Genomic DNA, 25,145 nt, shown 5'->3' on the forward strand with positions numbered 1-25,145 from the left:
TGAGGTAGGATAAACCCTGACCTATTTAGCAAACAGCAAGGAGGCCAGTGGGGCTGAAACTGAGTGAACTAGAGGACAGAAGAGATGAACTCAGAGAGGTCACAGAGCTGGATTCATGGTGAAGGGTTCAGACCTTATCGTGAATGTGATGGGAAACCTCTCTAGAGCATTTTAAGCAGATGAATAATGGGATCCAATTTACATTTAGAAAAGCTCACTCTGGCTGCTGAGCGGGGAATGGATTGCAGGGGGCAAAAGTGGAAGCAGAGAGAATGAGGAGGAGACTATGGTACTTTATCACTGTGGACAGAACAGTGTCTTTTTTTTTTTTTTTTTTTTTTTTTTTTTTGCTTTTTAGGGCTGCACCTGCAGCATATGGAAGTTCCCAGGCTAGGGGTCCAATTGGAGTGCAGCTGCTGGCCTACACCACAGCCACAGCATGCCAGATCCAAGCCATGTCTGTGACCTACATCACAACCCATGGCAACACCAGATCTTTAACCTACTGAGTGAGGCCAGGAATCAAACCCGCATCCTCATGGATACTAGTCAGGTTTGTTTCCACTGAACCATAAGGGGAACTCCCAGAACAGTGTCTTCAAAATCACACTCGAGTTTGTGTGAATTTGTGGCTACTCCTGTTTGCCTTTTGGGTGACCTTAGGCAAGTGACTTAATCTCTCTGATCATCCCCTATTTGTGAAAAGGGGTGATAATAGTTGGTATAAGGACTACATGTGTTGTCTGTCACACTTCATACACGGTGGCTATTGTGATCAATGGCAGTCAGGGTGTCTATACTGAAGGGTAATGAGCCTGCCTGCCTCACCATTTCAGCCCTTGCTGCAGAATATCCTAGACTGTCCATCTGCCAGGACAAGCCAGCAGCCCGAGACTGGGATCACAGAGAGGTCACGAAGCTCGTCCCTGTGAGCGGATTAACCCGAAGGAGAGATGAAGCTGTTATTCCCAAACAGTGCCTTTTGCAAGCCCAAGTACCCTGTCTTGCTGCTGGGTGCCAGCCCAAACATAGCCCTTTGCCTGCTTCTCCTGGGGGAGGTGGCCCTCCCCTCCCCTGCCCCTCACTCCCTTGTCTTAGGGACAGGGCAGGGAGGAGGCAGAATCACGCCTGGGTCTAACCTGGGTGTGGAGAGGAGGAACCCATGTCAGGCCTGGAAATAGCAAAATAATTCTGTTGATCCTAAGCCGGTTAAGGGTGAGTGACTATGTCTTAAGAGAGGCTTTTTGGACACGAAACCCGGGGCAGGATTATGGCTGGAGGCAGCTCTCAGCAGAGGTAACCAGGCCTAGGAATCTCCACTCCTGTTTGGGGTCAACAGGGAAGAGAGAAAACCTTCGGGCCCCCCTCCACTCTCCAGCCAGCCCCCCACCCCTACATTCACTCTCAAAGGCCTCTCCTTGGGCACCCAGATCTGGAGAAAGGTTCCCGCAAACCCCCTCCAGACCCTGTGCTGTAGGTGGGCCTTGAGTGGGGGGCCAACGGAGCCTGGGAGACCCCACAATGGGAGGCCAGCCAGACCGGAGGCAGCCCGAGCTAAGGCAGCACGGGTGCCGTGGAGACTTCCTCCTCTTTTTCCTTTCCATGAATACATTTACCTGCCCTCCTTTTCTGGCCCCGCTCTGAGGATGAGTTATGTTCAACACATCTCTCCTGACTTGGTCTTTGTGGATTTTGACATCATCCCCTCTTTTCTGGGCTCCCCCCTGGGCCCCACGCGGCCTCTTTTATAGCACTGCACACACTGTTGTCATTTACTCCCAAGTCGCAGCGCATGGGCCGCGTGAAGATAGGCCCCCGTCGCTCCCAAGCCATCCCTGAACCCCAACCTGACCCAGAGAAAGTGCTCCAGCAACAAAAGACCTCCAGCCCAGGCCTGCCTCCCTTGCCCCCCCCACCCCCAGCCTTTCCCTTATGGTTTCTGCTTTTGCTCACAGCACACAGGACTCCCTGGCCCACCAGTGTGATGATCTCATTCCTGCCTCTTTCTCCTTCTTTTTCATGTTGCCTCATTTTTCTCTATTTCAAAATTGACATCCTCTTCCAACAGCCAAAGCATCTTTATAAGCTGCATCAAACAGTTCTTGGAATCGACTCACCAAATAAAGAAGCAACCAGGGCTGACCCTTTGCTCACATGCGTCCACAGCCAGCTGTATGCTTCATGCATGCACACACCCACCCCTCAGAGTCCCTTTGCTGCATTTTTCTCACTTATGTTAAAACAGACAGTATCTCAAGATCCCCCCCCCCCGTATGTCTATAAGCTGCATTCATTACCTCCTGGGGGCAAAGTGGGGTTATAAATATAGGGATAAGTATTAAAATTATAGGCTGACTTTCTTTCCAACCCAGGTCTGGGCATCCACAAGGGAGCATTATATAGAATAGACCAAATTCAACTCTCTCCATCCTAGCAAGGTTTTATTGTCGCACCATGCCCTGCTATTTGCAGTGGCCATTCTCTTACTATGGGTTTTCATAAATCTCTGTAAACCCTTTTCTCCAACAAAGTTGGGGCATAAAGAATTGAATAATGAAAGGATGGGGCGGCCAAGGCCACAGAGGAGCAGCCTGAAGGGGTTGTTGGTCCTCACCTTGGAGGTCTCAGCCATAGCCTTTCCTCTTTCCTGGTCTCCATATTTGGGAAGGAAGCCAGCGTCCCCCAGCCATGGTCCTGAATCTGCAGACACAGGCAGAACCCCCTGGCCTAGCAGCCCCCAGATTTCAGACTCACCTTGGCGGCCACAGAGGAATTGGGCTTCTCCAGTAGGTCCCACAGCTTTTTCCTCTTCTCTGCGCAGCAAGTGTTATCGAACTCCTCGCCCTCCCGCTCCCGTAGGGTCTCGGCCTCACGCTTGAGCTCCTCGTTCATTTGCTCCTTCTTCTGGTGGTAGCGAGCCTGGCAGCAGGACTCCAGATAGATTTCGTCGATGCCCCAGTAGTCAAGCTCTTGGCTGAAACTGAGGGCGCACATCTCCTCCATCATGTGCAACCGTCCCGTGCGGTAAAAGTTGAGGATGGAGGTGAAGGCGCCTGGATGGCGGTCGAAAAAGTACTCATTGTCATCCAGGCTGTAGTCGTCGCACACCTCGAGCAGCGAGTCATGGGTGTTGCAGTCGCGAAGCTTGCCCAGCCGCGTGCGGGGCAGGCGGTCCAAGGTGCGCCAGAGCACCTCGTGCGCCAACCCCCCAACGTTGAGGCGGACGCGCCTGGAGCACGCCTTGCTGCGCACAATCTCCATGGGCTCGGGTGGCAGCGAGCTGGTGGAGCGGGAGCCATGCTTCGTCATGCCCGCCGGCATCGCTGGTCCGGCCGCCCCCGCCCCCCCTGCCCCCCCAGGCCGCTGTCACTGGACGGCAAGGCCGGCTGCCGCGGGGGAGGGGGGCAGGGAGCGCTGTGGGCTGCTGGGGGTGCAGGAGGCCGCGCGGGTGCGTGTCACCGCCGTCTTCTCACCTCCATCCCGACGGCTGCGAGGCAGAAAGCAGACGCAGGTCAGCAAACACGGAGCTGCGCCTGGCCCCTCCCCACCTCTCCACCGATGCCCCAGCCGGCCTTGACCTTCCTGGAGCTTAAGCCGCTCAGGCGGGCAGAAAGGCTGGGCGCTGTCCCTCCCTCCAGTGCTGAAGTCCGCCCCACCCCATGGGTGGAGGGAGGGGCGGCCTTTCGGGGCGGGGAGAGGGCCCCCAAGAGGCACCCCGGGGCCCAGGAGGCCCCACCCCGGGCTTCTGCAGCCCCAGCCGACCCGGCCGCCTGGGGCGCTGTCCGCCCCTTCGAGTGCTGAAACTCGTTTCTCTCTAGGTCTCCCCGTCGAGTCCCGGACCTGGCCCCGCAACGGGGAGAAGAGGGGCCCTGCACGAATAAAACTTAAAAAAAAAAACACAAAACCCAAAAAACTCATCTTTTCCTTCCCCAGCTCTGAGATAGATAATTAGGATTTGAGGGCTGGGAGTGGCAGCGGGTTTGCTTTTTTTAAACCTTTAAAGATTTGGGGGAATTCTGGAGGGTTTCAGGTGTTCACCTGTCGGCCACAACAGACGGGGTGGTGAGGACAGCCTCGCTGTCCTGAAGCGACCCCTCTCCCCAAGCCTAGGGAGCATCCTCGAGGTCGCTCCGGAGACGAGGTGAACCCTGAAGTCGCAAAGGCAAGCTCTCCGCGAGGTCCTGCCCCTCCCTCTGCGCTCCCTACCCCACGACAGGAGGGGCGCACAGATTCCCGGGGATCCACCTGGTCCGCCCTCCCCTCTTTCCTTCCCCGCCCCCTTCTCCTTGTCCTCCTCCTCTTCCACCTCTTCCTCCTCCTCCTCCTTGCTCCTCTCCTGCGATGGCTTTTTATAACTCCGGGTTCTGCGCCTTTCCCGGGGCTTGGAAAGGAAGGGGTGGGGGAGGTGGGAGGCGGGGAAATGAGCTGAATTTTCTGGCCTTTTCAAAACGAGCCCTCCTCCCTCCGCGCACTGGTAATTTCGGGGGCTCCTCTGAGCCCCCAGGTATGTGAAGCTCATGCTCTATCCCCTCACCCCTAGATGGGGATCGCACACCCTCCCGGGCTCTGGCCCTCGCCCACCCACCTCCCCTCCTCCCCACCCCAGCCTGAAACCGCGGAGCTTGGGTAGACCTAGAGGCCGAACACCCGGCAGGCGAGCCCCCCTCCTGTGTCCCCTTGCGTTCCCGCCGCGCGCCCCAACACTCACCCCCAGGGTGGCCGCCTCCTGGGGCCAGGGTCCACGCATCGCCGCGGCCGCCCGGGCGCCCCCGCCCGCGGGCAGCGGCGGACCCGGGGCCGGGCTGGGCCCGGCCTACACCGGCCGGGCAGACGACGCGCCGGAGCTGCAGGCGCCGCGGGGCCAAAGCGCGCTCTGCGAGGCTGGGGGCACTGGCGGGCACCGGGGCGCGGGTGGCAGGACCAGGATCAGGCAGCGCCTTCTGCTCCACCTCCTCCTCCTCCTGCTGCTCCCGCGGCAGCGGTGGCGGCTGCTAGGGCGAGATCAACAAGTCGGGGCTGAGCTTCGGCTCCGCGCTCGCTGCGATTCTGTCCTGCACTTCGGAGCGCCCGGAGTCGGGCAACGAGGCGGGACGGCGCCACCTGCGGGTCGGAAGCGTGAGCGTCGCTTAACTCTTGCCTGCCCGGCTCAGCTGGCTGCTGAGGCTGGGGGCGGACTGGGGGACCGCGCGGAGATGCGCCTAGCGGTCTGCCCCCTCCTACCTGGGCTACCTCCGCTGCCTGCCTCCAAATCCCGCCTTCCTTCATCTGGTCAACACCGTGGCTTGACCGCCTACCGTGTTCAAAGCACTAAGATTAGCGTCTGAAATACAGCTGTGAACCAAACACAAACGTCCAGGCCTTGTGGAGCTGGTTGGAAACAGACCAAAACCAAGAAAGTAAAAGAGTATGTCAGACAGTGATAAGCACTGTGGGGATAATGAAGCAGAGGAGAGGGATAGAGCCTGGGCTTGAGGGAGAAGATTGCACTTTTACATAACCCTCGCTTTCATGAGCTTCCAGTCTAAATTCTAAATTCCAGAATGGAATTCTAGATTCTACTAGGGGAAGGTGGGCAGTGAACACGTCAATTAATAAATGTCCAATGCGGCAGTTGGTGATAACTGCTAAGAAGAAAAATAAAGCAAGGTGATGGGAAGAGAGAGTGAGGGGTGAACTAGCTTATAAACCCTGGTGACTCATTCATGTTACCTTGGACAGCTGGTTATTGAGAGCTTCTTGTGAGCCAGACCTGTGCCAGGCTCAGTAAAGAATACATCCTCCCCTGCAGGTCCAGTGTGGGAGACAGATCAATCAAATAATCTCCAGAAATGAATTAAAATCCAAAGGATTTACCTGCAAAGGTGAGCAAGGCCTCCCTAAGGATGCCATAGTTGGGTGCCATGTTTATTCCCCCCCCCCTTTCTTTTTTTTTTAGAGCTGCACACATGGCATATGGAAGTTCCCAGGCTAAGGGTCAGCTGGAGCTACAGCCACAGCAACGCCGGATACTTAACCCACTGAATAGGGCCAGGGATCGGACCTACATCCTCATGGATACTAGTCAGGTTCATAACCTGCTGAGCCACGATGAGAACTCCCTAACTCATTTATTCTTTCAAATACATATTTACTGCATGATAAGTAAATAGGACACAGTGGTGAGCCCCAGTGCTGGAGGAGAGAAACTGATGAACCCACAGTGTCCCAAAGTAAGTTCCTTCTCCCTCTGGCCTTTCCCTTTCTTTCTAAAATTAAGGGATTCATTTCCATAGCGTTGCACACAATATTATTATATATTTTAATCTGTTCACGTCTCATCACCTCTGTCACATGATCCTTGTTCGAGGCGCCATCATCACAGAGGCAGAGGCCAGGGAATCTGCTAAACATCCTCCAAGGCACAGGCAAGAGCCCCACAATAAGGACTTCTCTAGCCCTGAATGTCAGCGGCGCCGAGGTTAGAAATCTTAGATTAATTCAACAGAAGGCAGAGGCATTTGGAAATGCTATGCTCTCAGCCAGTAATTAATGAGCGCCTACTATGTGCCAAGTACTACTCTGAACACTGGAGATACCATGAGAATGAAACAGACAGTCCTTATACTCACGGTGTTATATTCTAGTGTGAGATGCAGTTAATAAACAAGTAAATAAACGAGCCACATAATATGAATTGTGATAAATACCATGAAGAAAAGTAGACAAGAGGAAATGATAGAGCATCACTGAGAGAGGCGTCAACAACTTTAGACAGGGTGGTCAGGCAGGGACAGCTTCCTGGAGGAGGTGATACATCTAAGATGAGGCCCTGAGGGCAGGGAGAAAACAACCATGTGAAGATCTGAGGACAGAAATGCAGGCAAGGGAAACAGAAGAGCAAAAGCCCTAGGATAGAAACGAGCTTAGGAAGTTAGGAAGGGCGGTTAGAAAGGTGGACGGGACCAGGACAGGCACAGCCTTGTTGGGATTTTCTTCTTCTTCTTCTCCTTGTTTTTAACGGCTGCACCCACGGCATATGAAAGTTCCCTGGGCCAAACACTGAATCCAACCACAGGGGCTGCGATGCCAGATCCTTTAACACACTGCGCTGCGCCGGGGACGGAACCCCTGCCTCTGTAGCAACCCAAGCTCCTGCAGTCAAATTCTTAACCCACTGCACCACAGCGGGAGCTCCTGAGTTTTTCCCAATCGTAATGGGAAGTCATGATTGGGTTTTAAGTAGAGAAGTCTTGTGTGTGTCCCATGTCTTCAGAAGTGATACTTCCAGCTCTTGTGTGCATTCGGGAATGTTGAGGGACAAAAACTGGCAGCAGGAAGACCTATCATGAAACTTCTGCAATTGTCCAGAGTCAGTGGAGTTTGGACTGAGATGATGGATGATGGGAATGGCTAAGCAATTTTATAGCCACAAGGCTCTGACAGAGAAGAGTTCCCCAGACCTGAGGCTAGTGCTAGACATTTCACATCATTCAGATTCGTCACCCCAGATGCCCTGATTCCTGCAAAGTTCAGGCTCTGGCTCCAGATTCAGGTAAAGAACATCTCTGTAAACCTGAGTCTTAGAAAAGCAGCCAGTGGAAACAGCTCTGCAACTTCATAGCAACAGTCTTGTTGCTACTACTTCTTTGTTTACACAGTGCAAAACTACTCAGGAAGGCAGTAGTGGCTCAGAGAGTGAGTTCTAGAGTCAGAATGACCTTGGACAAGTGGTTTAACCTCTCTGAGACTTGATTTTTTTTCTCTGTGTAAAAAACAATGATGGAAATTGTGAGGAATTTGTAGAAAGCACTTAGGGAGTTCCCTGGTGGCCTAGTGGTTAAAGATTCAGTGTTGTCACTGCTGTGGCACAGGTTCGATCCCTGGTCCTGGAACTTCTGTGTGCGGTGGGCATGGAAAAAACAAACAAACAAACAAAAAAAAAACTTGCTCATTACTAGCTCTCATTATCTCATAGAATGGGTTACCCAAGGGTAGGAGGTGGTCTGTCTTGCTCAACTCAAATAACAGAATATTTACCTAACAGGGGCTTAAAGAATAAGAATATTTCATTATCTCACATAAAAATTTAGGAAGAGGGTGGTATGAGAGTTGGTTCAGCAACTCAACTATGTTATTAATGACCCATGGTTCTTCAATTTTCTTGCTCTGCATTCTTCAATATATTGGGTCTTTGTCCCAAGTTTGTTGCCTCATAGTCACAAAATGGCTGCCACCACTCCAGGCCTCAGTGTCCATAAAATCATATTCCAAGGCATAAGGGAGATGGCCAAGGTGGTCAAAAATACTTCTCCTTTTATGCTACCCCCACATGCACACACAATCTCCCTACCCACTCCACTTCTCCCTAATGTTCCTCACTCAAGACATTATTCTCACTTATGTGAGCTGCCTGGCCTTGAAATAAATTTAAGTCCATGCTTCTTACATACTAAGGCCAAGGAAGTCCGAAGAAGTTGTCTTGCCACTCCCTGTTTCCACAGGCTCTGCATACTGCCTAATTTAGAAATTTTATTTTCTGAATGAAAAGACTATAAATTATTTGAAAGCATCTGGTCTTCATTTCTTAGAATTTTCCACCATCATAAGCAGAGAGAATATCAGGAAATAAAGCCAATGGTAGGGAATGTAGAGCCCAGAGATTGAGATACTGAATCCCGACAATGTCATCAGTGCTCCTGCATCCAGCCATACCTGAAGGCAGTGCTCTGGATTTTGGATTTTCCCCTTTTGGGAGCCAGTAAATACCCCTTCTTACCTAAGCCAGATTGAGTTGTGATTTTGCCATTTCTATCCCAAGGAGCCCAAATGATACAATTCTCTCTCCACTAACTGGAAGATTACCATCTCCTCATAATGTACTCACAAGAAACAATGCAAAAGGAGTAATAAAATCTAGAATGTTCTATGGAGAAGGACACTTGCACTAAGAGTTCAAGTATAACCATCTCATTTTAACAGATGGGAAAACCAAAATGCTCATCAGGAGGAACAGCATCCCAAAGCGAGTGGGTGGCTGAGTACCAGCCCCAGGTCACAAACCATCTCCTGCTCAGGCCCTCTCAGCAGACTTCCCACTGAGAGGTGTTGAGAGTTTTCCCCGAGGCTGAATGAGGCCAAGTCAGCCTAATTCATCCAGGTAAATAACAGTGAATCCCCTTCTAAGCTGTGCTGGCAAGAGACGTGTCCATTTGAAGTCAGACATTTTTTTTTCTTGGACTCCATCATACAAGCCATCACTTATTTATAATCCCACTGAGTGTCCTACTCAGGTTTCCCGGCACTTCTGGGCACTGAGTAAGACTAATTAATCCCCCCTTCCCTCTGCCCATGGACGCTCAAGATGAAATAATTGTTCTGTGGGGGTGGTTATGGGGGTACCCAAAGGTTCAAGGGAAGTAACTGACATCTCTGAGTGGCTGTCAGTCAGGACAACTGCTCTATGCTGTGGCCTTGCCCAGATAAAGTTTTAGCTGCCCTGAGTTTTTTTGTTTGTTTTTCCAGCAGCTTGGACTTAATCATCTTGCCTGTTTCTCTTCTGTCCCAGTAATAAGAAGAAAACCCAAGAATAATAATCACAGTCATGAGTAATATGGGGTTAACAATAGAATCTACCTCCCAGGCTTGCTGTGGGTACTAATGAAATAGGGCAAGTGAAATGCTTAGGCCCATACACAACATCGGCAAGTACACATTAATATAACATTAGCAACAATACTAACAGCCACAATAATAGCAGCTAACATTGATTAAGCAGTTACTACATACCATGCATTGCACTAAATACTTTGCATGTATCTGACATCATTTAAGATTCTTTCTAGCTTTCTCACCCTTGGGCTGAATATTCTAACATAAAGAAGACTTATTAGCTGTTGGGTGATCCTTAAGTGACCAGACAGACAGCTGATCCTAGTGCCTGTTCTATGATAGTCTGATCACCTTTTTTTTTTTTTTTTTTCTTTTTCTTTTTAGGACCACACTGGTGGCATATGGAGGTTCTCAGGCTAAAGGTCAAATCAGAGTTGTAGCTGCTGGCCTACACCACAACCACAGCAATGCCAGATCCAAGCTGCATCTGCGACCTACACCACAGCTCAGGCAATGCTGGATCCTTAACCCACTGAGAGGGGCCAGGGATCAAACCTGCGTCCTCAAGGATCCTAATCAGATTCATTTCCACTGCACCATGATAGGAACTCCTAGTCTGATCACCTTTATCAAGTTCTGGGGTTCCTGGAGGGTGGGTTAGCTTGGTTTTGTGAGCAGCCCAAAACTTTATCCATTCTTCTTTTCATCTTTTGCTTACCTACCTACCCATCAACCCAGCTACCCATCCATCCATCCATATACTCAGCCACCAAACTACCCAGCTATATACCCATGCACTTATCTACTCACTTTCTCATCAATCCGTGCACTCACTCATCCATCTTCCCATTCACTCACACGTTTCTACCCACTGTCCATCTTTCCACCCATTTACCCCCTTACCATTTATCCACACATCTCCTCATCCATATACCATCTGTCTTTCCACCCACCAATCTGCTCATCCATCCATCCATCCATCCATCTATCCGTCTATCCATCCACATACTCAATCATTTTACCCACCTATTCACTCATCCACCCATCCACTCATCTACCTACTCATTCTTCCCCCTCCCAATCACTCATCCAGCTGAAATAGTCCTGCATCTACCCATCACTCACCCAGCTACCCAGCCACCTAAGAATCTACACACTTGCTTAGCCATCCATGCCTATCTACCTCCTAATATTTTGGAGTGTTTACCACACATAATACTCTGTGCCAAGCCGGGCATGGTCTCTTGAGCTCCCTCCTTGGGAGGAAATGTGGATTCCACCAGAGTGTCCCCACAGAAGAATATAGGTAAACCTGCACACAGTCCATTGAGCCACCTCATGGCCTGGACTTTGCCAAAGCCATTGACTCTCAGGGGCTGTGGCCAAACAATGATGAAATACACGGTGAGGATGGACTGAGGCTTGGGCTTCCAGCAGAGCAATTAGAGGTAAACTAATATCTCTTCCCCACAGAGGAGCCTGGGAACTCCAAGATGCAATAGCAAAGGAGCAAGTCAGCAGAAGGAGGAAATCAAAGCCACAGAGACCAAAAGCTAATTAACCGATTCTCCTACGATAATATTTCATTAAAATCCAGCCCACCTGCCCTTTGGGGACTGATGTTTCTCCTACCTTCTCTCCATCGCCCTTGTCTACTCTGTCCTCATCTCATCTGCCTCCTCTCTCGTCTCCCTTCCCCAGTTTTATACTCCCTTGAATCTAAGCTCCCTCCTGCAACCAGGGTTGACTTTTTTTTTTTTTTTTTAAAGGGCCGCACCCGAGGCATGTGGAGGTTCCCAGGCTAGGGGTTGAATTGGAGCTGTAGCTACTGGCCAACACAGAAACTCCATATCCAAGCCATGTCTGCATCCTACACCGGATCCTTAACCCACTGAATGAGGCCAGGGAACAAACCAGTGTGCTTGTGGTTGCTAGTCAGATTCGTTTCCACTGAGCCACAACAGGAATTCTCAGGGCTGATCTTTAAAGACACAAGTCTGACCATGTCACTCCCCTGCTTATGATCCTTTATGACTCCTCACTGTCCAGGATAAAGGACAAACTCTCCCAAGATGAGAAAAAGGTCATTTATTAGCAATTTATTTCCGGAGCACCTACTAGGTACTAAGCTTAGGTTGCATTCTGGGTATGCAGCAGTGGTGAAGCCAACCTGCCCTCCTGGAGCTCATGTTTAAGTGGAAGGCACAGAGACATTTAAAAATAATCTAATACTGACACTCACTGCGAAGAAAATAAGTGATTGTCATTATTCTTCAAGAGAGTAAGAATAATGGGGAAGAGAGGAAGTGACTTCAGCTCAAGAACTCCCTGGGAGAGTGATGATACAGATGAGTCTTAAATCAGATTGATCACCAAGCCATACAGGTAGAAGGGAGAGCAGGTGCAAAGGCCCTGGGGCAGGTGGGAGGGTTGAAGATGAATGATGGCAGGTGTGGCCAGAGCCAAGTGTATGAGGGTAAGAATGGGCTGAGAAGGAGGAAGAGAGAAAAACCATGTAGGTGAGGGTTGTGTGGAGGTGTTTGGGTTTTATAGCAAGAGCACTGATGCGTTTTAAGCAAGGGAGCTGCCGATCTGATTTTTACCTTCAGGATGTAAAAGGCTATTTTTAGACGCTCTGAGGTCCAGTTTCTGCTATTCTCAGAGCCTCCAAGCTGGGCACAATACCTGACAAGCACTATCTCTCACAGCTTTTAGTAGTCACTGTTTCGCCCCATACTTCCCACCCCTTAACCCCTGGAAACCACTAACCTACTTTCTGTCATTATTGAGGTACTGATGCTGGACATTTCCCATAAATGGAATTGTACGACACGTAGCTTTTTGCGACTGGCTGCTTTCGCTTAGCATATGTTTTCAAGATTCACCTGTATCATGCCATGTACCAGCACTTCATTCCTTTTTGTTGACACAGAGTATTCCATTGTATGCATATGCCACAGTGTGTTTATCCACGCATCAGCTGATCGACGTTTGGATAGTTCCCACTTCGGAGCTCTTTAATACCCTTGAGTGGTTGTGTTAACTCTGATATGGAACCTATCTTTCCGTGTTGGGGTATTCAAATATCCTTTCACGGATGGACAGTGGGAGCAAATGACAAATACGTGTCTTAATGTCCTTACCTGGCAAAATAAAACCCTGGGGTCCTCCTGTTGACATCTGTGGTACAGGGGTCTGAAAGGTCAAAGTCCTGGAGCTTCAGACCTGCGATACAAAGTCAACAGCTCAGGGAGGCTGTGTTGCTCCTCTGACCCTGCGTGTGGCTCAGACCATGACTGGCCAACAGGAGAGGATAACATAGCACTTCTCAAGCTGCGGTCTAGCGTCCTTCTGGGGGCATATATTGGTCTCCTTGGAAAGACATTTTCCAGGCTCTTATGCAATAAGGAGTATCATGGGATTAATTTATGATCAATGGGATAGAAGCAAGAGATTTTTCTCTGTACTTCTCCCTCCCTCCTCCTGGCTGGAATGTGGACAGAATGGCTGGAGCTCAAGCCGCCATAATGGACCCTGAGATGGAAAGCACTCGTTACAGATGCTGGAAGAGGCCAGGTGACTGTGAAGATGCTACACCACCTCTGGTCTCATGTGTCTGCATGAGACATAAATAAATATCTGCTGTGTTGAATGTCAACTTTTTTTTTTTTTCTTTTAGGGCCGCACCTGAGGCACACGCAAGTTCCCAGGCTAGGGGTCGAATCAGAATGGCAACTGCCGGCCCACACCACAGCCCCAGCAATGCTGGATCCCAGCTGAATCTGTGACCTGTGCCGCAGCTCTCAGCAACTCCGGATCCTTAACCCACTGAGTGAGGCCAGGGCTCAAACCAGCATCCTCACGGGCACTATGTTGGGTTCTTAACTTGCTGAGCCACAATGAGAACTCCCTGAATGTAAACATTTTAATGTGTAAAATTTTTGCTGTGTTACTCTGAGACATGTCGCTCATAGGCAAACCCAATCTCATCAAATGTGCTTCCATGGCCCCCACAGATGAGAAAACTGATATGCAGGATATTCGCCTCACGACATTATTTTCACTCAAAGATCTGGAGTTCCCTTGTGGCTTAGCGGGTTAAGGACCCAGCATTGTCACTGCTGCAGCTTGGGCTGCTGCTGCGGCACAGGGTTCAATCCCTGGCCCAGGAACTTCCACATGCCACAGGTGCAGCCAAAAAGAAAAAAACAAACAAAAGATTTGTAAGAAAAAAAAACAATTTTCTCGTTTCAATTTTCCCAAAGCTAATTTATTTCTCCCCTCCTTTTTTGTATTAAAACAAATGCATATATTTGCATGAAGGACAGACAACATCCAGTGGATTTTTAAGAGACTTTCTCTGCTTGCCTTACTTTGGGTTGTGAGCCTCTTCCTCCAAAGGTTCTCTATGGGCACCTGGCCCCTCCTCGGCCGTCAGGAAGACCATTGATAGAAAGATCCTGAACACGGCCTTGGGAGGCAGAGAGGCGAGCCTGAGTCCTGGGCCAGCCACCTTACTCTCTGGCCGTCAGTTTCTTCCTTTGTGAAAACGGAGATAATAATACATGACTTGGAGGGTGGCTGGCGGTGTGACTTGATCCTGTCCCCAGAGCCTCGCAACGCGTAGGTGCTCGGAGCTCCCTTCCCGGGTGCTAACCTTGCCATTCTGGACACGGCCGACTCTCTCAATCTGAATCACACTCAGAGGCGGTTCCACAAACGAGGATGGTTTAATGTATTTCAGCACATTTCCACTCGACGATAGTATATGAAAATAGAGCTCTTTATTAAAACAGCAAGGTGGAACAGTCGCTGCTACTCAAGAAACAGTGTCTTTAAAACAACAACAAACATCCAGATCAATGACACTGAGCAAGACAATTCAACTCTCAGAGGCTGTTTCTCCATCTGAAGAATGGGTCAGTGGGACACCATCAGCTCACTGTGGGCAGGACCCACGGGTGGCAGGAGATGACTCTGCGTGGCCTTCGAATCACGTGTGAGGCACACCCTTTGGTGGGCAGCCTACTCCTCTTCCTGTTCCTTTCACCCCTGACTGTCAAGGACAAAGTCTCAGGGTGGTGCTGGTGTGGTCTTAACACCTTTCAAACACTTGTTTGTTTCATTTTGTAACAGAGACAGATCTCAGGTCCTGAGCCTTAGTGACACTAGCACGGAGGACCCCTCCCCAGCAGATTTATTTTTCACAGTCACTTTCTATTTTTGGCAGCAAGTGATACATGTTGTCAGTTACCAGCAGCAAAAAAAGTTCCCTTTTGAAACAAATTTAAGTTTAAAAAATGAGTCTGTTTAAAGAAAAATATCTGGTAAACAACAACACAAAATATAGCAAAAAATAATAATCATGCTGATGGTAAAGAAACACTCCATTATGTCAACCTGAGAGCATTTCTGATGTATGCCCTGCAATTTTTTATTGTAAAGCAAGTTATGAAGAAATACAATGATGTCCAGTACCTTCCTAAGTAACCACTAGCAAGGAGCTAACTCGCTCTTCTCTCCCTCTTTTCTCCATAGCTTATATTTTTTAAAAGAAGAAAGAAAAAAGAATAAAGATTAAAACAAGAGTGGGTTTAAAGCATTGTCTCCCAAGCTGTACTTCGATATCTCTGGTACCAGCTGGAGTTGCCTGGTAGGAGAATCGTTTCTTCCTAATGATTGTGGCTCCAAGGAGGTGCCACCTTTAAAGCGAACAGGCCCTTTTTTGAACACAGGTGAGACTCTAGTCTCAGTGACAAGGAGCCCTGATTTGGAAGGGGGAAGTCAGAAGGGCTTTTCCCCAGCACAGCAGGGTAGCAGCCAGGCACAAGAGAGATCTTCCTTGGAGCTATTTCTGCTGGCCTCCTTCCTTCCTTTCCAAGCCAGGAGGAGGCAGCCGAGGGTTGCCATGGAAACCGGCTCCATCCTCCCACAGGAGGCTGCCAGCCCTGATTTCCTGCAGAGTTAAGAAGCAGGCGGCAGCGGGGGTCACCCAGGCATGAAGATGGGTTTCCCTGGGGATATTCCGCCTCCCGCCAATCACCATGTCTGTCTGGGAATCCTGGGGCCGCCTGCAGGCTGAGGACCAGGGAAGCCCCCAAGCCCCGGTGCCACACTCCAAGAAGAGGTCAGCCGCTGGAACAGTCAGATCTCAGGTCTTCTCTTTTCCCTCCAGCCAAAACTACAGGGACCAAGGGGTGTGTGTGTGTGTGTGTGTGTGTGTGTGTGTGTGTGTGTGTGTGTGCGCGCGCGCACGCCTACAACTCATGAGATGCATCCACCCCTGGGTGCTTCTGGCTCCGTCAGCTCCCTGATGCCAAACAGAACTGCCCTCCACCACCCCCTTGAGCCCAAGGAACACAGAGCTGCCCACCCAGCATTTGCCACTGGGACAGTAATTCTGTTTGCTGAATTCTACCAGCTTACAAGCTGTGTGATCCTAGGCAAGTCACTTCACCTCTCTGAGCCCATTTCTCCATCTATAAAGAGGGCATGACCATCCTCTCTTCACAGAGATTCTGTGAAAAATAGAAATACTGTGTCTACTGTTCCTGTCATAGGCATTTAGAGGGCCCTTAATAAATAGGACTTCATACTTCTCATCATAATAAAGGCTTTCAGGTAGTTTTTCTCTTTGATTTTTTTTTTTCCTAAAGCTGATGCAAAGGCAAGTTTTCATCATCGATCTGTTTGATCAAAGGGTAGTGCACCCAGGGCAGGATGAACCATTGATTTGAGGGCCACTTAGCAGGTTCTCGCCCCCTTCTACGACATCACCTCTAAGAGTAGGAAGAGGCTCTCAAACTTGGATGCCTTTGGGGGGCCAGAGGTACCGTGAATGGAAAAGCAGACCAAGCAGAAATCCTAGTGAATCAGAGCACGCATGCCTCGGAAAAGGGAGGCAGCTGCTACTCAGCTCTGGCCCGTGGTTGCCCTTGGAAATATGGGCCCAGTGTGGACAGATCTTTCAAGTTTTCAAGAGAGGCTGAACTTTCTGAATCAACTCTCCCAAAGACGACATGGTAACACTAATGTAGTTTGGTAATAAGTGTAGGCCACACAAAATAGGTCTGCAGTCTGGACGGTGCCTACAGCTGGAGCTTCTGAACTAGAATGCAGGAAACCAGCACCCCCACCCCCACCCCGCCTTTTTATTTATTTATTTTTTTGGCTTGGAGTCCTGGCTGTCTCCTTTCACTGGGACCATCCCGTCAGGGCTCTGTCTTGTTAAAACCCGGCTCATCCTGAGCCCAAACTCTAGCAGAGAAGTCTGCTCCTCAGAGCCCAGTGTTTGCAGGGTGCTCCCGCCTTGCACCACGGATGCACCAACCTCAGGACACCCTCCTGCATTTTCTCAAAGATCAGTGTGAACAGAGAGATGGGGAACGTGCCTGGCAAACGGAGCACCTAGGAGAGCAGATGTTCTAAGGGACCCTTTAGCTTTAGGTTGTTCAATGATATTTCAAAGTCAATGCTATTTCAACAGACACACTGATGGGCCCTGGGTGGCTGTTTGATGGCCAGCATCTGACTTGACTGGTGAAGGCCTAGACTGCACCATTGTCTGGGGCTTGGACGGTGGCCCCTCGGAGCTTGGGGCAGAGCAGTGGGGTCTCCCCGTTTGCCCTGTCTGCCCTCACTTTGGTGGAGGGCAAACAGATGAGAGGAGCAAGAGGAGCTGCAGCAGAAAGAGCCTCATTTTGGAACTAAACCTCTGCAGCAGATAAGCCACAGCACTTCTGGTGTCTTTTCTTCACTCCCCTTCTCTCAGCTTCCCTTCTTTTCTCTTCCCCAGACAGAGCCTTCCAGAAAAAAAGCAGGGAGGGGGTGGTGATGGCACTGCTGGTGTTCAAAGCTCTGCCCCCAGGCCAAACGCAGGCACAGAAAGTTGGGCGACTGGGGGCAGGCTGGGTGCGTGGAGCCCCATCTGCCCCGGAGCTCACGCCCGGAGGCGGTAACGGATGGACACGTCGCGTTCCGGCTGCATCAGCCCGAAGCCGTACCTGCTGAGGTCAAACTCGGGCATCTCCACATCCGGGCTGCTCAGCTCCAGGTCAAAGTGCGCCAGCACAAGGAACACGAACCTGCGGAGAGAGGGCGTTGACGCCGTGAAGGGGGAGAGCGGGGCTCATCTGGAGTCAGGCGGCGGAGCGATTGCTTCCTCCTGGGTCTGACCCCGGCTCTCGCGTTGGGAAAAGTGAGCAAAGGACGGTGAGAGAGCAGAGCACCGGCCTTTCCCGCTCACCCGAGCCCCCGCGTTCCCAGGTCCTGGCCGCTCGGCTGTGGGCAAAAGTCACGGAGCCTGACTCTCCAGCCTTCTCTGCTGCCTGGCAGCTGTGTGGGCTTCACATTGAGATGATGGAGCCGAAAGATGGGAAGAACCTGGCCTCTTGAGTCCCGGCACGGAGGGGAGGAGCCCCCCAGACCCAAAGCCAACATGTGAGCGGGAACTAAACCTTTGTTGTACAAGCCACGGAGACTTGGGGTCCTGTGACACAGCCGCACAGCCTAGCTTCTGAGTAATACGACAGTGCCCCTTTCTGATTCTTCCCACTTTACTCATCCCGTGCCCCCAACAAACTCCTGGGACCCTTATATCTCCTCTGGTCAAGGGCTGTTGCTAAACCACAGCTGCCTTCGTGAGACGAGAAAAAGGCACCCCCTCCCTCAAGACAGCCAGCGGGGGTCTGTGGGAAGCTCGTTAGAATACACCAACTTCGCAGGAATAGGCAGGTACTCTCTACTGCCCTCTTCTGGAAAGCAAGCCTAACAACATGTACACAAACCACGTGATATGTGAACGCTGGGCCCCGAAGTGGGGTGGCAGCTGCACCTGCTGTGAACTGCCACCTGCCTTATCTTACCATCACCTGTGTTAGTTAAGGTCAGGCGGGGTCTTCTACTACTCTGAGCTCCCCCCCACCCCCACTGCCACCAACACACACAACCCAGGTTCCCAGTGGGGACAGAGTGCATGACAGGGATTCTGTTCCTTTTTTGCCTTTTTTTAGGGCTGCACCCATGGCATATGGAAGTTCCCAGGCTAGGGGGTCAAACCGGGGCTGCAGCTGCTGGCCTACGCTTCAGCAGAGCCAGATCCAAGCTACATCTGAGACATAATGCAGCTTGTGGCAACGCCAAATCTTTTAACCCATTGAGCAAAGCCAGGGATCAAAAAAACCTGCATCCTCGTGGATACTAGTTGGGTTCTTAATCTGCTGAGCCACAACGGGAACTCCCAGAGATTCTTTGGCTTTTCTGAATGAGTAAAAAAGAAGGAAGATGAGCATAGAGTAATGTCAGCACTCTGGGCAGGAGAGCTGGGCACAGACCTGGGCTCTGCCTCTTAAGGTAACCCTTCACAGGTGTCTTCACCACGCTGGGCCGCAGTTTCCCCACCTGTTCAAAGAGGGTCAAAGAGGTGGGATGTGTCCCTTCCAGCTCTGAAGGGTGGCAGACAGTGAGTTTACACAGAGTTAGGGGTGGTTTCTGTACCCACACCTGGATTTGGATCCTGGCACCTCCACTTACCAGGTACAGGGCACTGAGGAATAACTTGGCCTCTAGAGTCAGTGGTAGACTGACACCACCTCATATGTTATCGTGACCATTGAATGAGATTAAAAATAACAAGGTGGCTAATTTATTGAACACTATGTGCTAGACACTGTGCTAAGCATTCCATATGCATTATCTCCTTTTATCTGTTCAAAAACTTTGTGCAGTAGGAACTACAGTCTGTTCTGCAGTAACACTTGTTCTGAGCATGTGAATTCATGCCAATGAGACTGATATCTTAGGGCACAAATGAAGCGTGACACAAATGTCACGTTTGCTTATGTGTCACATTTCATCTGCAAGAAACACTAGGAGAGTGGAGCTCCTGTTGTGGCTCAGGGGGTTAGGAACCCAACTAGCATCCATGAGGATGTGAGTTTCATCCCTGGCCTTGCACAGTGGATTAAGGATCCTGTGTTGCTGTGGCTGTGGTGTAGGCCGGCAGCTACAGCTCTGATCCAACCCCTAGCCTGGGAACTTCCATATGCCGCAGGTGCAGCCCTAAAAAGGAAAAAGAAAGAAAGAGAAAGAAGGAAAGGAAGGAAGAGAAAGAAACACCAGGAGAATGAAAAGCCGCATCCAGCTGATCAAAGCTGAGCAGGAATTCACAAAACACACCTCCCCAAACTCTATCCACCAGTGACCTCGGCTCACTGAGTGAGTGGAGAGCCACACCATTCCCGTCAAGCGTCGCATCTCAGAAAACCCTCCTCCCGGAGTTCCCGTCGTGGCGCAGTGGTTAACGAATCCGACTAGGAACCATGAGGTTGCGGGTTCGGCCCCTGCCCTTGCTCAGTGGGTTAACGATCCGGTGTTGCCGTGAGCTGTGGTGTAGGTTGCAGACGCGGCTCGGATCCCGCGTTGCTGTGGCTCTGGCGTAGGCTAGTGGCTACAGCTCCGATTCGACCCCTAGCCTGGGAACCTCCATATGCCGCGGAAGCGGCCCAAAGAAATAGCAAAAAGACAAAAAAAAAAAAAAAGAAAAAAAAAAAGAAAACCCTCCTCCCACCCAGGCTTCACCATAACTCACAGCTCCATCCAAAGGCCACTTCCAGGACAAATGTCAGGTCGTTTTCCAAGTAAAACACCGTATTTACTCCCTGTTTACTGTAGCACTGAGGTCCTTCTATTCCATTTAACATCTGCCAACCTGTACTACTGTATTTTCCGAGGTACTTATCTTTTTGTTTGTTTGTTTGTTTAATGTGTCCCTGATGAGGGTTCTGAGTACCTGGCCCACCCCCACTTCTCCACAAGCCTGTGCTTTTTACTGCGTTATTGCCCCTGGCGCAGTGATTTTTAGGAACCACATGAACCATGAGAGCAGAACCGGCTGCCCTACGCTCTCCATTTCCCTGCTGAGAACACTGAGGCCAAAAGGTGAGTGCAAGGTGCCCATTTGCCAGCACGAAGCCTGCAAATGAATAATGGTGATGGTAGCAAACAGGACAGTTAACGCGTGCCTGTTTATTCAGTGCCTCCAATGAGCCAGGCAGGGGGGTAAGTCCCTAGAAAAGTCCAATTCCTTCGTCCCAGTTCCCCTGGGATTAGTATGATCAGTAATCCTATTTTACAGTTGAGGAAACAGAGGCCCAGAAGGTCACCCGGCTGGCGAGGAGGACAGGGTGGATGTCATGACCCCGCGACTGGGGCGAGGAGGGGGGACAAGGCTCCGGGGGCCAGGGCAGGGACCTAGGAGGCCCTCGGCTCCACTCCCGGGTACTCACTGTTTGATGCTGCTGACGGCATAAGCCCTGCCCAGGCACTGGTTGTGCCCCGCTCCCCAGGGCAGGCTGTAATTCTTCAGTCGCTTCCCGTCCTTGTAAAAGTCCCTCTTCTCTGACCCATCCGGGTTCAGGAATCGGTTGTACTTAAACACCTGAAATAGGAGGAAGGTCCCTTTCTGACTTCGCCCCCACGACGTGCACACGTGAAGAAAACCGGATGAGGACGTCATCGCAGTCTTGTTTAGAAGAGAGAACCGGAAACGAGGTAAAGCTCAACTGACAGGGGGCCGGACAAACACCACGAGGCTCCTGATAAGGCTGAGCTTGCTCTGGGTGCGCAGACGTGGACACAGCTTTGGAAAATGACGCAACATTCTAAGTCAACTCTATTTTAAAAGAAAGAACTTTGAAGATGGGTTGTTGAGTGAAAAAAGCAAGTGTCGGGACAGCATGTATTGCGTGACCCTATATACACACCTGCCTAGTTGTATGAGGGTGTTGCTATATGCCTGTAAAGGCAGAAATATTATCTAAAGGACACACTCCCAACTAATGTTAGGGATTCTGTGGAACTGGAGAGGAAGGAGAATGAAGACAAATGTCCACCTTTGAATATATATGTCTCTATATTTCTATCTTATAAGTATATATTACTTTCACAATTGAAATTAAAAGAAATTAAAATTATTTTTTAAAAAGAGAACGCTAATTTCCTTGGATTATATTGTCGAGTGGTGACATGAAGACTGCATCGGAGCACAGGGTGTACAGAGTAGGTGCTGAATGAAGGATGGGTGGAAGGACAGGTGAAGGGACCAGTGGAGAGACAGACAGAAGAGTGAGTGGGCGGGTGGATGGATGGATGGATGGATGGGTGGTTAGGCGGATGGGTAGATGGTTGGGTGGATAGATGGTTGAATGGACAGACGGATGGTTGAGTGGATGGATGGTTGGGTGGACAGATGGATGGGTAGGTGGGTGGGTGGACGGATGAATGAATGTACAGCACTGAACCTGGCACACAGAGAGCATCCAAGTCTGTGAGAAAGCGTGGAAGTCTGCCCTGTCTCGAAGTCCAGGGAGAGGGAAAGGTGTTGAGAAGCTGACAGTATAACACTCTGAAAACAGGAAAAAATGCTCAGTTGTCCCTTGCAAAGCACTTAGTCTGTGCTGGGTGCTGTGAAGATTTTTCTTACAGGACCACACTTAATCTTTCCGCCAACCCTGTCAGACAGGTGCTGTACAGATGAAGAGGTGGTCTGGGCAAGGTCCCCCAGCGAACAAAGGGCAGAGCTGGGCTGTCACTCAGAACCAATGGGTCCCGAGTCACTGATTGTCCCCCATGGTCCTGGTATTCCTTTTACCTCTGGATCTGTGTAGATGGCCGGGTCCTTCTGGGGACTCAGGAAGGGAAAGAGGAGGAGGCGGTCGCCACGTCGCAGGGTGAATTCCCGCCCATCTGCCATGGGCAAGGCCAGGTCCGCCACGACCTCTCGGGTGATGAAGGGCGCGGCGGTGAGCCTGAGGCTCTCACTCAGCACGCTGTCTGCACAGGGCGGGTACAAGGGCAGGTCAGCACCATCTTCTCACCCGCTGGGATGCCACCCCAGCCCCCGTTTTACAGAGGCACATGGGGAGGCTCAGAGAGGGTACATGACTTGCCTACTGTCACACAGAGGCCAAAAATGGCCAAGAGATGAGATGTGCTTGCTACCCTCTTCAGATATCTTGGACATGAGCATTTGGATCTGATCCCAAAAGAAACTGTGAGGCAAGGTGGGAGCCTGGGAGATGTCAGAGAAGGCTAAGGAGAGAGCAGGGTGGCCAGCAAGGGTTGTGTCTGCCTACCCAGCATACCTTCCCCTTCTAGAAACAGTTCCCTGTTTTCTTCTAAGGACCACCCCCCTCCCACTCTCAGCAGTTAGGCTCTTGATTCCACTCCCAACACCTGGGATTAGGCTGTGACTGGCTAATCAGAGCATCCCAACCCTCTGAACCCCATGACCGGCTCCAGATGGGGACATGGCCCAAAGAGAGCCAATGAAACACACTCCTGGGACTTTGGGCAGGAACACTGCAGAAAGGCACATCCTCCAGAGCCAGGAGAACGTCAGCCTAGAGCCAAGGCAACCATCTTGCCAGCCTGAAGCTGGAGCCAACCCAGCAGAAAAGGGCCCAAGGATGGAGAGAGACTGAGACCTGAAAGCACTGTAAAGCACCTGGATCAACCTGTGCCTGAAGCTAGCCCCTCTGGACTTTTTAGTTACCTGTCCCAAATGAAGTGCCTTTTCTGCTTCAGCCCATTTAAGTTAGGTTTTCTGCCATTTGCAACCAACAGTTGCAATCAACTCAATCTCTCACTGAGACCATGAGCCTTGAATACCAGAGACCAGGGCATGGAAATTCCAGGTCTACGAAGACAGGAGGCCCAGGGGGGACCCTAAGGTCAGAGGACACTGATAGTCCCTGGTCGACAGGGGCCCATGATGCCTCAGTCTTTGGGGCTGTCTTGGAGGGTCTGGTTGTCTTACCGAGTACAGGCGTGCTGTCCAGAACCTTCTGTGGGAGTGTGGTCATCTGTGAAATGGGCTGCTCTGCTCGTGAGAGGATAGGCTCAAGCTCTCCTCGGACAGCAGCCAGGGCCTCGGGATTCTTGAGGAGGAAGAGCAAGAGCCAGAAGGCAGCAGGCCCCATGTTTCCCTGCGAGGAGAAGGAGGCCCCATTACACTGTGAAGAGGGCAAAGCTAGGGTGAGAGCTGACCAGTCTGTGCCATGGACATGGCCCTGGCCAGGGAACAGGGATCAGGAGGCCTGGGCTCCCACCCCTGCATGACCCATGTCTGTCTTCAGCCTCAGGACCTGGCCCAAGCATGCTTCATGGCTTTGGCATAGCCCAAGGCCTATTCAAGGCCACTCTTGGCCTCCCTGAGCTTGAGCAAAATCGCTGATCTGAGGTCACACAGGCAACCTCCACAGCTCATCGGTGACAATGTCAGGAATAAGGACCAAGTCTATCAACAAAGACTTGCTCACCTCTGAGGATGACTGTCCTTAGCCCCAGCCTTTCCTGCACCCATGCTCCTTACCACGGGGCTGTGCCCTGCCTCCCTTAAAGAGGCAGGGTGTATTTCTTCAGCCCCTTGGGTTTGGGCGCAGCCATGTGACATGCTCTGGCCAACAGAATGAGGCAGAATGGACAGGCCAGCATTTCCAACTCCAGGCATTAGGAGACCTTGTGTGTGTCCAGTCGCCTGGCCAGCAGGCTGGTCCCCAGAGAAGGATGAGAAACACACAGAGCAGAGCTAAGCTATCCAGCTGAGCCAGGTCTAGACCACCTGACACCCAGCGGACCCTCACACAAGTGAGTTAAACAAATGCTCATCAGGGTGTGCCACTGAGTTTTGTGGTTGTTTGTTATGCAACAGTAGCAAACCGAGACAATATCTGAATATGTGTTTTCAAATATTTACGTACTGTGTCCACATAGAGCAAAGCGACAATAATCAATAATGACTGTGAAAGCTATTAGGTTCTTGAACAAAAAAATATGTAAAACTTCCCAATAGTTAGGTAATTAGGAAAATGGGTAACATTTCTTGCTCCAAGAATTGAGCTTTAACAGAATATTTTAACACTCAGGTATTCAGCATGTGGCTAAATGCATATGGGGTACCCTTAAATGAACTCTAGATAGGACTGGAATACTAATTAGCCTCGATTTGGAAGAAGATTTTTGTCTAGCATAAACGTCTATCCTATCCAATCTTAATAATGGAATACTAAGTAGTCATTAAATATCCCGTTTACCCAGAAATTCTATTACAGACATAATTGCACATGGACCAAAGGACATTCTCACAAGGATATTTGGCGCAGTGCTGGTAACAGCAACGGATTAGAAACGATCTCAATATCTATCAATAGGAGATCAGTGCAATAAATAACCCATCCATAGGGTGATGACACGGAAGTTGTTCAAAAGGAGCTGACTCCATGTGTATAGACATGGGACTGCAGCCAAGATGCACGGAAGCAAGAGGCCGGGTGGGGGTTCATCAAGCTACCATTTGTGTGTATGTTTAAAGAGGAAAATATGTGAGAAACACAGACCCTCTCTAGTAGGAGACTCAAGAACCTGGCAACTGAGGTTGCCTCTGGGACAGAAGCTGGGAAGAGAGGCAGTAAATAAATGCACCAAAGCATCAATGATGGTCAAACAGATTTTCTTTCTTTTTAGCCACCACGAATTCGGCACCAAGGAGGTGCCAGGTT

At 50.5% G+C, this 25,145-nt stretch overlaps 2 protein-coding genes across 6 annotated transcripts in view; both read right to left on the reverse strand.

Annotated features, from left to right (window-relative positions):
- KCNB1 (potassium voltage-gated channel subfamily B member 1) overlaps positions 1-5,048 on the reverse strand; it is a 104,957-nt gene extending 99,909 nt beyond the window's left edge. Inside the window, exons 1-2 of one of the 3 annotated variants that reach the window (XM_021077287.2) lie at positions 4,709-5,048; positions 2,755-3,487 (exon numbers count right to left, since the gene is read on the reverse strand). In XM_021077287.2, coding sequence (XP_020932946.1) covers positions 2,755-3,321 — 567 coding nt within the window. In that variant the 5' untranslated portion in view covers positions 3,322-3,487; positions 4,709-5,048. 3 annotated transcript variants of the gene reach the window in all.
- Positions 5,049-7,195: 2,147 nt separating this feature from the next.
- Positions 7,196-25,145, reverse strand: part of PTGIS (prostaglandin I2 synthase) — a 54,136-nt gene continuing 36,186 nt past the window's right edge. Inside the window, exons 7-12 of one of the 3 annotated variants that reach the window (XR_014832541.1) lie at positions 23,405-23,573; positions 22,238-22,419; positions 20,874-21,025; positions 17,592-17,672; positions 12,732-12,813; positions 7,196-7,874 (exon numbers count right to left, since the gene is read on the reverse strand). Coding sequence is in view for 2 of the 3 variants with exons in the window: in XM_005654247.4 (XP_005654304.2) it covers positions 17,528-17,672; positions 20,874-21,025; positions 22,238-22,419; positions 23,405-23,573 (648 nt within the window). In the remaining variant the exon portion in view is untranslated. Of the gene's footprint in view, positions 7,875-10,296; positions 12,814-13,836; positions 17,673-20,873; positions 21,026-22,237; positions 22,420-23,404; positions 23,574-25,145 lie in introns of those variants that run through there. The other 2 variants (XM_085004232.1, XM_005654247.4) reach the window with 2 other exon arrangements.

This window comes from Sus scrofa, chromosome 17 (genome assembly GCF_054392235.1).
Source record: "Sus scrofa isolate SSC_HxYL_T2T_F1_AM1 chromosome 17, Sscrofa_HxYL_maternal_Yorkshire_Landrace_v2.0, whole genome shotgun sequence".
In the NCBI taxonomy this organism is placed as follows: domain Eukaryota; kingdom Metazoa; phylum Chordata; class Mammalia; order Artiodactyla; family Suidae; genus Sus; species Sus scrofa.